The 12,897-nt window shown below is 32.9% G+C and overlaps 1 protein-coding gene across 5 annotated transcripts in view; it reads right to left on the bottom strand.

Moving 5' to 3' along the window:
* Window positions 1-12,897, bottom strand: part of GRID2 (glutamate ionotropic receptor delta type subunit 2) — a 1,449,748-nt gene that overhangs the window by 347,766 nt on the left and 1,089,085 nt on the right. For all 5 annotated transcript variants that reach the window (XM_079153230.1, XM_079153229.1, XM_079153231.1 and 2 more), the window contains exon 10: window positions 4,069-4,266. In XM_079153230.1, coding sequence (XP_079009356.1) covers window positions 4,069-4,266 — 198 coding nt within the window. The remainder of the gene's footprint in view (window positions 1-4,068; window positions 4,267-12,897) is intronic.

The raw sequence follows: 12,897 nt of genomic DNA on the forward strand, positions 1-12,897 counted from the left end.
TGTGTCATCATCCACTTATTAGCGATATCATTCTTCCTCTGGCTTTTTGAGATTGGCTTATCTCACTTGGCATGATATCCTCCAATTTCATCCATTTGCCTGCAAATGCCATAATTTTATCATTCTTCATGGCTGAGTAATATTCCATTGTATACATATACCACAGCTTCTTTATCCACTCATCAATTGAAGGGCATCTAGGTTGGTTCCACAGTCTGGCTATTGTGAATTGAGCAGCTATGAACATTGATGTGGCTGTATCTCTGTAGTATGCTGATTTTAAGTCCTTTGGGTATAGGCCAAGGAGTGGGATAGCTGGGTCAAATGGAGGGTCCATTCCAAGTTTTCTAAGGAATCTCCACACTGCTTTCCAGAGTGGCTGCACTAATTTGCAGTCCCACCAGCAATGTATGAGTGTACCTTTCTCCCCACATCCTCTCCAACACCTGTTGTTGCTCGTATTCTTGATAATCACCATTCTAATTGGGGTGAGATGGAATCTTAGGGTGGTTTTAATTTGCATTTCTCTTATTACTAGAGATGTTGAACATTTTTCCATATGTTTGTTGATTGCTTGTAGATCTTCTTCTGTGAAGTGTCTATTCATTTCCTTAGCCCATTTGTCGACTGGATTATTTGAATTCTTGGAGTAGAGTTTTTTGAGTTCTTTATAGATTCTGGAGATTAGTGCTCTATCTGAAGTATGATTGGCAAAGATATTCTCCCACTCTGTAGGCTCTTTCTTCGCATTGCTGATAGTTTCCTTTGCTGAGAGAAAGCTTTTTAGTTTGAATCTATCCCAGTGGTTGATTCTAGCTTTTATTTCTTGTGCTATGGGAGTCCTGTTAAGGAAGTCTGATCCTAGACCAACAAGGTGAAGATCTGGACCTACTTTTTCTTCTATAATCTGCAGGGTCTCTGGTCTGATTCCGAGGTCCTTAATCCATTTTGAGTTGAGTTTCGTGCATGGTGAGAGATATGGGTTTAGTTTCATTCTGTTGCATATGGATTTCCAATTCTCCCAGCACCATTTGTTGAAGAGGCTATCTTTTCTCCATTGCATATTTTTGGCACCTTTGTCTAGTATGAGAAAATTGTATTTATTTGGGTTTGTGTCCGTGTCCTCTATTCTGTACCATTGATCTACCTTTCTATTTTGGTACCAATACCATGCTGTTTTTGTTACTATTGCTTTGTAGTAGAGTTGAAGATCTGGTATTGCAATACCCCCCTGTTTCACTCTTCCTGCTAAGGAATGCTTTAGCTATTCTGGGTTTCTTATTCTTCCAGATGAATTTCATAATTGCTTGCTCTATTTCTCTGTTCCTTTTATATTCTCTAATATTCTACTATGATCCTCAAGGTCAAAGAGAATTGTTTATATTTCAGTCTCTGATTACCTCTTTCTAATCTACTAGCTCATTCATATTTTCATTTATATTTTACCTATCTTTCAATCTCATTTTGATTATCTAATTAATTTTCCCAAAATTTTATCTCCCCAATTTTTTCCCTGAGATACTTTCTCCCTAATCAAGGCCATGCTTCCTTGATCACTTTAGCTTTTCTTTCATCTCACTAATTATCTTGCCAAATTCACCTACCATATCTTGACCTCTATATGGATGTTTTAATCTTCTCCATTTCTCCACCTGAGCTTTCAATCTCAGCTGTAGAAAGTCACACCTTTGTGTTGATTAGCTGCAATGAAAATGTCAGTCTTATACAAACCTCAGCTCCATCTTCAGTGCCACTGATCTGTCCTTCATTCACTCTGCAGTCACTGGAGACCCTCAGTATCTATTTCAATCTCTCACCACCCTCCTGTTGACTCTTACATAATACCTGTCCTAAACACTGTCAACACCCTTCAATTCCTATTTTTATCAGTAGATTTGAAGTGATGAGATTATGATCTTCCTCAATCTCCCAATCTCTTGCTGATAGATTAAAAAGACACCTTCTCAACATACTTTTTCAGTATCCAGGCAACATCTTTACCTCATCAAAATCAATTCTCCATTTAATACCTCCTACCTCCCCAGGATCTTTATCCTTCACCAATTAACTTCCTTTTCTTATTTTAGGTTATTTTTTCTTTCTTTCCCTTCCTCACTTTATAATTACACTTAAGTTTCTGTTAACTTAAAAACAAAACAGAACAACAACAATGCCCTATGCGAATCAAAGATTGTTCTATTATCTCTTTCTCTCTTCCACTCCTCAACCAAATTTTCTGAAAGAGCAATATATATACATGCCATGTTCACCTTTTCACCTCCAAGTTTTTACCTAATCCTTTGCAGTCTGGCTTCTCTTTTTACCATGGAACCAAAACAGTGGTGGCTTAGGTCACAAAAACCAGGCAGAGACTGGAGGGTGTTTTCAGTCCTTGAAAATGTAATTGCACTGGATGAGGTCTGCTTTTATGAGTCATTCACTGTGAACCCATCTCAGTTCAGATGCTATAGCTCTAAGCAGAAAGTCAGAGTGTTATTATCTAGTAAATCAGAGTGTGTGAGAGGATGGATTGTAAGACAGTAAGAGTAGTCAGATGAGCCCTCAGATCTGTGTACAAATCCCCCTCAAATCCATGGTTGACCCCTAAACTACACACGCAAAATGTAGGAGAGTCCTTACAAAAATCAGCAGAAAGGAATAGGCAGAAGTTTGCAAGAGCCAAACAACAGATTCTGATTTTCACCTATAACAGGGAGATAGATTAAATTTGGAGTCCCTCATAGTTAAAAAAATAAAAAGTATACTCTGCATTTGATTATCTTATAAGATTATCACTAAAAAATGCAGCTCAGTAAACACATATTAAGCCCATAAATATTGAGAATATGCCACTTACAGGACTATACTTCGAGATGATTCAAAGAAAATTCTTGGCTTGAAGTTTAATGACAACAGAAGTTCAGATAAATAAAAGGAATAAACAGCCTCAGCAATGGCAGATAAGCAGTGAAATGCCAATTTTTATTCTTTTTGTACCTTTGAAAGATAACTAATTGCTTAAATCAATTTTGTTGTGAAATTAATAAAACATGCATATATAGCTACAGAAGTACAAAGGTTAGGGTCGTTATGAATGGAATTGTATTGCTGAAAACTCTTTGATTTTTAAAATTTGAAGTGGTATAATATTAGTTTTAGATAGAATGCTTTTACTTAAGAATGCTTGGATGTTATAATCTCTAGACTAACCACAAACAACAAAACTACAGAGATACAATTCAAAAGGCAACAGGGGAAATGAAATAAAATATTAAAGTAATTTAAATTTATATCCCTTCTCCAAAAAAGGTTAGAAAGAAAAGGAACAGAGGAAGACATATATAAATCAAACAGTAAATTATAAATCTAAATCCAACTATTCAACAATGTATGGCAAGGACACTAATTTTAAATGTGTATGCATTACATATCAGAGTTTCAAAAATTGTAGCAAACACTGATGAAACTAAAGAGTTGTTTAAATTTGAGAATTGAAAGAATAAGAGAAAATATAATTACAGATGTACCTTGTTTAGTTACCCAAACTAAATGATTATTCCCTTCAAGAATTAGTCTTCCTTCCTTCCTTCCTTCCTTCCTTCCTTCCTTCCTTCCTTCCTTCCTTCCTTCCTTCCTTCCTTCCTTCCTTCCTTCCTTCCTTTTTCTCTTTCTTTCTCTCTCTCCCCCTCCCTCCCTCCCTTCTTTCCTTCCTCTCTTTCTCTTTCTCTCTCTTTAACATAGCAACTTTAAAAGACAATTGTGTGAATTATGCTTAAAAATTGCATTGTGACTTAATTATGTACCTCATCCTGACAAAATGTTTGGGACATGAGTTTGGCAAAGGTAAAGGTTTCATTTAAATTCTGTTTTATTATAGAAAGTATTTTAAAATTTAGTGTATTTTGTCACCCAATTTTATTTCTAAAAAGTTCATAAAATAGTATTGGGTGAAGTCTTAATTTGATACCACAATCTAATGCCTTGTATCAGACTTATTTTATATGAAATTAAGGGTTCTAGGGGTAACAGTTGAATATTTAGGTATAAGACAAATAAATGAATTCTTACCTTAAAGACCAGCTCTCCTACCAAGCCATTCCATGTCCCATCTTCCTGTGGGCTTCCATACTTGTGATCCGGTGCAACATAAATTTCATAGTTAAAACCCAGGTAGTTAGATAAGGCATCCAAAACATCAATGGAGAAGCCCTGGTATTTCTTCGGCTTACCCAAAACATTTTCAGAGACCATTACGAAAGGCTCTTCCTACATGAAAATAAAAGAAAATTTGATGACAATCAAGATTGTTCCCTAAAAGGAAAGACTAATTCTTTAAATAACTTGACTTACAAAGACCAAAAACTGTTTTAAGCTTTGAAATCATTAACTTAGTAATATAGTTTATGCATTAACGCATCATATCATTGAACAAGGTTTAATCACTTAATTTCTTAACATCTCTTATTTAATAATTTTCATATCAAAAGTGGGATGAAAGTAACTGAAAAATTTAAAAAGCCACGAGTTTATGTTTATTACTATCTCAAAACCAGTCTAAAATTCACCAATAATACAATAGGATGCTTTTACTGTATTTATTACCATTTTGTATATATATTTAAAAATACATAAAACAATATTCTAACAGATATAATCTAGAGATGCAACTCTGAAAAGATTGAATATAAGAACCCATACATTGGCCAAAATGTATTCCATCTCATAATTACTGGAAGTTATTTGCTAAACAATTTTATAACTTTGATATAAACACACAAATTATTTGCAAAAATAGTTTCTCTACTACTACTACAAGAAAATCACTTTCCTTTTTGGTATACTGTCTAATTTGGTAAATTTGGCAAATTTGGGTTTTACTGCTACTTTTTTTTATGTACTTACATTTATTTTGTCTTTTTAAAGTTAACAAATAGTTCCTTTTCATTTTAGAACACTTAATGTTATGAGGGACCAATTGGTATGAAAAGATAGAAAATTAAATAATCTATTCTTTACTTTGCTCAACTTGTCCAGAAATATTTCAGCAATAGTACTATTTATAGATAACCATTCATAGTATATGGAGTCCATCTAGCCCTTTGGGCAGGCTAAAATCTTTCTTTGGGTCTAAACCAGAACACCTGAAGATTTTCTTTTTGAATAATTTTTCCTTAGGGATGAAGAAAATAGCCTTTATTGAGATGTAAAACAGTACTTTGCTTTTGGCTTTTACTCAAAGACACAAAGTAAGTGCCTAATAAAATCACTGCACTTGCTTCAAAAATATTGTCCACTATAATGCTCAATTTTTTCCCCCTAAAATTCACCATTGACTAAATGTTTAATTGCTCAGGATCAAAGAATTTCATTTTGCTGCAGTAGCCTTTTTTTTTTAAAGTATGAAAATAATGTAACTAGTTATTGAGGTTTCCTTTTTTGTTTTACCACTTAGGTCATCTTAGAGTAAAATAAATCAGTAAACGGTTCAAAAGAGTAGGTCACTGCCAATTGTTCCCCATTAGTGATTCTCTTCTTTTCTCATGATTGCTTTTTCCATTTTAGCACTATGAAGAATAAGGACGACATGTAGTCCTAATTCAGACAGGGCAATTCCATGTGACTAACTCCCACCAAAACGATGTAAGCAGGGTGGTTTAATCATTATTTTTTTGCTCTCCTTCCTACTCTTTGCCAGCTAGTATGAACATGTGATGCCCAGTGTCCTGGTATCTATCTGAGACCACACATCACAGAGAAACAAGATAGAAATCCATGTCTCTGACACTTGAAATTCTGTACCAGCCTGGCACAGCAGAACCTCTCAGGAGTTCTACAATATATGGGGGAAAAAATCAAGAAATTCCAATTTTTTTGTTAAGTTACTAATATTTTCCTGTAATGGTACTGTATGATGCTAATGAATATTGATAGAGTATTAAATCAGTAGAGTAGAGGTGTTGAGAATGAAATCCAAATTTCTGTTAGTATTGATTTTAATATAAATGGCAGACATGAGTAAAATTCCATTTCAATTCTTTAATGTATAAAATACAATACATCTTGATGATTACAAATTTGTATGTATTTTAAAGTACATAATACAATTTCCAGACAATTGACAGAATTCGCTACTTTTGATTATTTAAACAAAACAGACTACTATAGCAATGACTATTAGGCATTGTGCAAATAATCCTAAGTCCTGAGGTCATTAGAATCAGAGTAGATTAAATAAATTCACAAATTAAGATCAAATTCAGGGAACATGTAAATAAGACCAGGAAGTTCTACAATTAATATACTCTTGGATTCCTGTATCATATTATAAATGATGGTAACAGAAAGCTTGTACTTCTTCATCTACGACTCATTCATTTCTATGTTCACATTTATGAAAATTAAACTGGCAAGTCAACACTCATGAAAAATCTTAATGGACTGATTGTTCTATCAACAATTTTGGGCCATAAACAGTCTCCATTTTTAATTACCTTCAAACAGATCTCTTATGTTGAGCAATAATTTAAACACCAAGAAACTTAATAAACTCCTTGAGGTAAATGACTCTTAAAAAAATTAAGACATTAACTACATTGTGTACATAAATGGTAGATATAGCAAAAATAACATACAAATGTATACTTTTATATAAACTACTAATGGTTCATTTTTATTTTTACTTATATCTCTTTTGAGTAATTGTTCAATATACTAAATTGATAAATTTCCTTAGTATGCTGTTTCTTTCTAGAAATGACTTTAATTTTGCTTTTATAAATAAATCCCAAGGTAAACAGATCCCTTTCTCAAGTCTGTTGTCAAAATTTGCTCATGGCAATGTCAACTAGAACTGATTAAAGGTACAGAATAGAAATGGTTATAGTAAAGGTCCTTTTAAAGAGAGCTGATGAATTATCGATGAACATGCCTTTTAAATTTTATACTCTAAATAAACTTTTATTATATCCTCTCATTTGTCATCTGGATCAATATTTTTAAAGCTTTATTTTTAAGGTCTATTACAGATTTAGAACACTATTTGTAAATTCCAACTCAGGTCTGTTGTTCTCTGCAAGGACACACAGCCAATATATTGGACAGGTAAACTCAGCAACAGAAATTAGCTTGAAACTGTGGGAGCGATAATAGAAGAGATACTTCTTTCTTCTGTGGAAATATTTAGCTTGGTTTAATCAGTTTTATATACACTTTTATATATGCACTTACTTCCAAAATTTATTTACTCATTGACTTATCCATATAACATCCATTGAGCAGCCACCACATCAAAGAATTACACTTGGTAGAGATGATAAAAAGGCATAGGCATCATTTTCAAACTAATTATAATTGGTAGGGGAAATGAGCACACCATGTACTCAAAAAATATAAAGCAAAACAAAAATGACCCACACCATAATGGGTACCTTGAGGACAAGGAAGAAAGACAATGGAAGCAAAAAAAAAATCATGATTCAGGTGTTATCAGTGATGCACTTTCTTACTAGATGAGAAAATTTAGGAACAAAGAATTTCGACCTGTAAGTTACAGTAAAGGAAGTCATCAAAATTTGTTTTAAAGACATCTCTCTAAACTCCACTTTTTCCCACAGTTCTTTAGATAAAAAAAACTAAGATTGCATAATTTGTCTTCAATTTCAGTGTATCAATTTTCAATTTTAATTGTCTCAAATCTCAATTTAAGTTAGTTTAACACTGATAGAGAAAAAACAAAATCACCACAAGCCCCTTTGGAGGAAAGTATCTTCATTTTAGGCTTCCTGTTATTACTTCAAATAATTTCTGAATTAATTGCTTAGAAAAAAATCAAAGGCATCAGATGAAGGGAAATAATACTTCAGATATTGGAACTAGCAGACATAATAAATGACAGAAATAGATCCTTCAAGAATTCAGATTTTAAAAATTTTGACTGCATATTATAAATACTATACCTATTATATGAAAAGAAATGAAGGACATATGTTTTTTAATTGGTGAAAATTGGAAACAACATTTTGGAGTTGAAACACTAGTCAACTAATTATACTAAACACTAACCAAAAATTTGAGAATTAGAAAAGATAATGTCCCACATTAAGAAATTAATGGCTAAGTTTATTAGAAACAGATGAAGAGTAAGTGAATAGCAATAGGTCAGGATTAATACCTAGGGTACAACAAGAACAAATGGAAGGATGAAAAAATCCTAAAGTAAGAGAAGAGGAGATGATGAGTGGAAGGCTATGGGCTCAGAGGGTGAAGCTCATTATCCTGCGTGGGTCATCAAGCCAAGGGAAGTCAGCATTAGAGCCGGAAGCCAAGTTGGAATTGGAAGTAGACTTCTCCACTGGGAGCCGTGAGAACTGTACGTCTGGGCTCCATGGGGAGGAGAATGTATTCTCGATCAGGGTCTTTGTGAGGAGGGGCTGGATGCAGCATCAGGTGAGGCCTCAGAGGTTTATTGACATTTATTGAGGAAAAAAAATAGGCGGTGAAGCAAAACAAACAAACAAAAACAAAAACAAAACAAGAATAGAGGAGAAACAAGGAGAAATGGTTTGATAATTTCAAGTAAGAGCTATCATTCATTTCTGATGGGCATATAAATTGGTACAATCATTTTGGAAAACAATCTGACATATTGATAGCATATAAAGATACATACAAGTTAAGATTTCCTTTTTTGATGATACATAAATATTTATCTAGTATAAAGATATGCATACTTATGTTCTAGAAATTCCACTATTTGGTTGGGAACAATAGAGGATATTGGACACCAAAATATATGTCCAAGAATGTTGAAAGCAGCATTGTTTGTACCAGCTCAAATATGATATAATATAAAACTTTCAAATGACAATTGCATGGAAAAGATAAATGCATTGCTGTAAATGAATGCAAGGGAATACTAAATAGTTTTAAATTGACTAGACTAGAGTTATACATGAGCATCAGTAAATTTTTAAAAGAATGATTTGAGTGAAATCAATATCCCCAAAACCAGAATTTGCTTTCATTTATATAACATACAAAAACAGATTAAAAATTACAATATTTCAGAATTCAAACCTTCGTGGTGGAGATACTATAAAGAAAATCAAGGCCAATACTACTCTGGGTAGTCAGCTCTAGGATGCTGAGGAGAGTCTGATTAGAAAGATGCACAAGGGACAGTGGTTCCTATGGAAATTACAATTCTCTCCTTCCTCCTTTTTGTTTTGGGCAGCTATTTATTAATTAATGATTCATGTTTTTCCTGTATGTGTGTTCTATTGAAACATAAAAGAAAAACAAAGGAAAATGTGTTAACTGGGACCAGATAATGAAGGGCACTGAAGTCATGTTCAAGTGTTTGTTTTTTACTTGGCAAAGGACTATTTTGTGGAGACATAGAATAACAAGAAAGTAATTTCAAGAGTAAAGTACAGAATGAATTGTGGCAGGAAAGAGGATTAGGGGCCCTTTGCAGTGGCCCAGAGACAGGAGATTATGACCTGTATCTATTTAACATACATTTTCAAAGTCTAAGTACATAGCTTTGAGTGTTTTACAATACGGGCAGAGGGGAAAGAGGAAATTATAAAATCCTGCTGATAAAATTCATTTTCCAGCAATTAGTTTCAAAGAGTATTAGTAGGACTTGAGTCTAAATTGGTGAAAACCTGTCTACTGATTAAATGAAAACAAATTGCAGACTACGATCTGCTGATCATGTGCATGACAGACCCTCTAAGCACACGCCTCAGCAACTGGAATAAACGAAGCTTTAACAGAATGTCAGTAGTTTATCAATCTAAGTGCATTAGCATGAGGATTCATAGACCTGCTTGTAGAAAAGGGTGTTTCAGTGGTTGATAATTTTTATATTAGCAAGAATTTATTCACATCACTTGTGGGGTTATTAGATAATAACTTCATAATTCTGAATTTGTATTCAGTCACTTAAAAAATCTCATGCTAATTGCTTAGTTGATTTACAACACTGTTTGCAGCTTGCAGATTTTGCAGTTAATTCCCATATTTTAATAATATGTAATATTGTTTGCTAGTGATAGTTTGTATTTTAATCTGATATTTTTTATATGATACAAGCTACAGACTCTTCTGCTAAGGCTTTATCAAAGACTGCTTAAAGATTTTATTATGCTTGACTTTACAGAATGCCAGGATTGCCCAAACTAGGAACGAGTCACTAGAAATTCCTTAAAATTCTGCTCATGCACAGCTCAAAGACATTGAAGAGAGAATGAGAATATTTCTTAATAGCTTGTTTAAAAATGTTTTTCCATAAAACACACTCTTGGCTGAAGCAAGCAAGAGTTGTCTTTATGCATGGTGTGAGTTTGTATTTTGCTTAGGGATGACACATTCCACTTTGATATATGCAGAATTAATGATCACCATTCTCCTTGGAAAAACCTCATTATCTTTTATAGAATGTATATGAGTATTAGAAATTTTTATAAGTTCAAAAAGGCTAGAGGTATGGAACTTGTTATTAAAGAGACATCAAGACATCAGGCTAGGAAAACAAACCTAAGGAACAGCTGGAGAGGAAGGAATAATCTAGGTATTGTAAAGGAGAAACCTGAGTTGCATGGAGAGAAGAAAGATAACTTTGGTATGTACAATGAAACATTTTTAAAAGAATTCTTGTTGGAAGATACATGGAGGAGCAAATGTTTAGAAAATATTATCCTTACCTAATTTAAGAAATCTTTGCTTATGTATTTTTAACAGACAATAAGAGTGAACTACAAGTGATAGAAATAAAAATATTTAATCATCCTAACTTCTCAAACCCACATTTTACATATTATTCCTGACTTCTATTTTGTAAGCAATTACTTAAGTGAATGAATACCTTAAATTGAACATAAAGTTAAAGCTATTAATATTCAAGATGTATAACTTTAACAATGGAATGTTTAGATATTATTTTCAAATAATGAAATGATTACATGTTAGTGGTTTAGAGGCTAGAGAATGGATAAAATAAAAAAATAACGTTTTTACATGAGAATATGAAGAAAAATAGGATACCATAACTGTAATAAAAGGTTAACTAAGACTATAGGTAGTCACAAAATTCATAAATTCATTAGTTATCATTTATTGGTTTTCTTTTTTTAAAATTTTTTTATTTGTTCTTTTTAGTTATACATGACAATAGAATGTGTTTTGACATATGCTTTTGAAAATACATTTTAGGAGACTAAGATCTTATCAATCACATGATTACCATTTATAAATGTAGAAATACTAGATTCTAAGAATACTTTCTGAATGTAAGTGCTGAATAACATTTTTGGTTTGGTCAAAATTTTCATATATTACTAAATTTAATACTTAAGTGAATTTTACGGATGCTTACTCACATGCAAGAGTTGATTCTATTCCATCAATATTTGTTAAAGGTTAGGTACAGATTACTTTGCAAGTATAGTTATCTCAAGGAAAACTATCAAGAACATATTTTGAGATATAGACGTATTGAAGGATAAGGTGTGATGGGCTGTACCAGATATCAGAAGCTTATAAGATAAATAACTGAATAGTTTGGCAACATTTGACTTCATAATGATGAAGTTATGTATAAATTCTCTTTTTGATGAAGTCATATCCTTGTTAAAATTTTATGAAGGACAGGGATGTTAGCAAATGTCAACTGAAACATATAATAAGAACTATTTTCTATAAGGATATAGAAGAATTGTGTAAATGTAAACTAAAGTTAATTGTGTTGAAATAGAGCAAAAAGCCATATAAATATTAAAAATAAAAGGCATGTAAAAATTAAAACTATCTTAGGACTAGTGGTTTTTCTATCCAAAACAATATTACTTACAAGGGAAATAGCAAAAATTCAGCCTCTTATTTGATCATTCAAAAGAGTGTTACTCAAAAACGGCATGGTATTGGCACCAAAATAGACATGTAGACCAAAGGTACAGAATAGAAGACACAGAGACAAACCCACATAAATGCAGTTATCTCATACTAGACAAAGGTGCCATAAAATACAATGAAGAGAAGATAGCTTTTTCAACAATTGGTGCTAGGAAAACTGGAAATTCATATGTAATAAAATGAAATTAGACCCCTATCCCTCACTCTTCATAAAACTCAACTCAAAGTGGATCAAGGACCTAGGCATTAGACCAGAGACTCTGCCCCTATAGAAGAAAAAGAATGCTCAAATCTTCATCATTTTGACTTAGGAATGGAATTCCTAAGTCCTAATACTCCCAGGGCACAAGAAGTAAAATCAAGTATCAATAAATGGGATTTTATTAAACTAAAAAACTTCTTCACAGCAAAGGAAATAATCAAGAACATGAAGAAAGAGTTTACAGAATAGGAGAAAATCTTTGCCACCTCCAACTCAGATAGAACATTAATTTCCAGGACATATAAAGAACTCAAAACTTAACACCAAAAAAAAAAAAAAAAAAAAATAACCAAATGACCAAATCAATAAATGCACTAAAGAAATGAACAGAAGAAATACGAATGGTCAACAAATACATGAAAAAAGGTTCAATATCACTAGCAACTACACTGAGATTCCATCTCACTCTAGTCAGAATGGCAATTATCAAGGTACAAGTAACAATAAATGATGGCAAGGATGTGGGGAAAAGGCACATTCATACATTGCTGGTGGGACTGCAAATTGGTGCAACCACTCTGGAAAGCAGTATGGAGATTCCTCAGAAAACTTGGAATGGAACCACCGTTCGACCCAGCTATCCCACTTCTCAGTTTATACCCAAAGGACTTCTCAGTATACTACACTGACACAGCCACATCATGTTTATAGCAGCTCAACTCACAATTGCTAAATTGTGCAACCGACCTAAGTGCCTTTCAGCAGATGAATGGATAAAG

Source organism: Sciurus vulgaris (genome assembly GCF_902686455.1).
Source record: "Sciurus vulgaris genome assembly, chromosome: 9".
Lineage (NCBI taxonomy): Eukaryota > Metazoa > Chordata > Mammalia > Rodentia > Sciuridae > Sciurus > Sciurus vulgaris.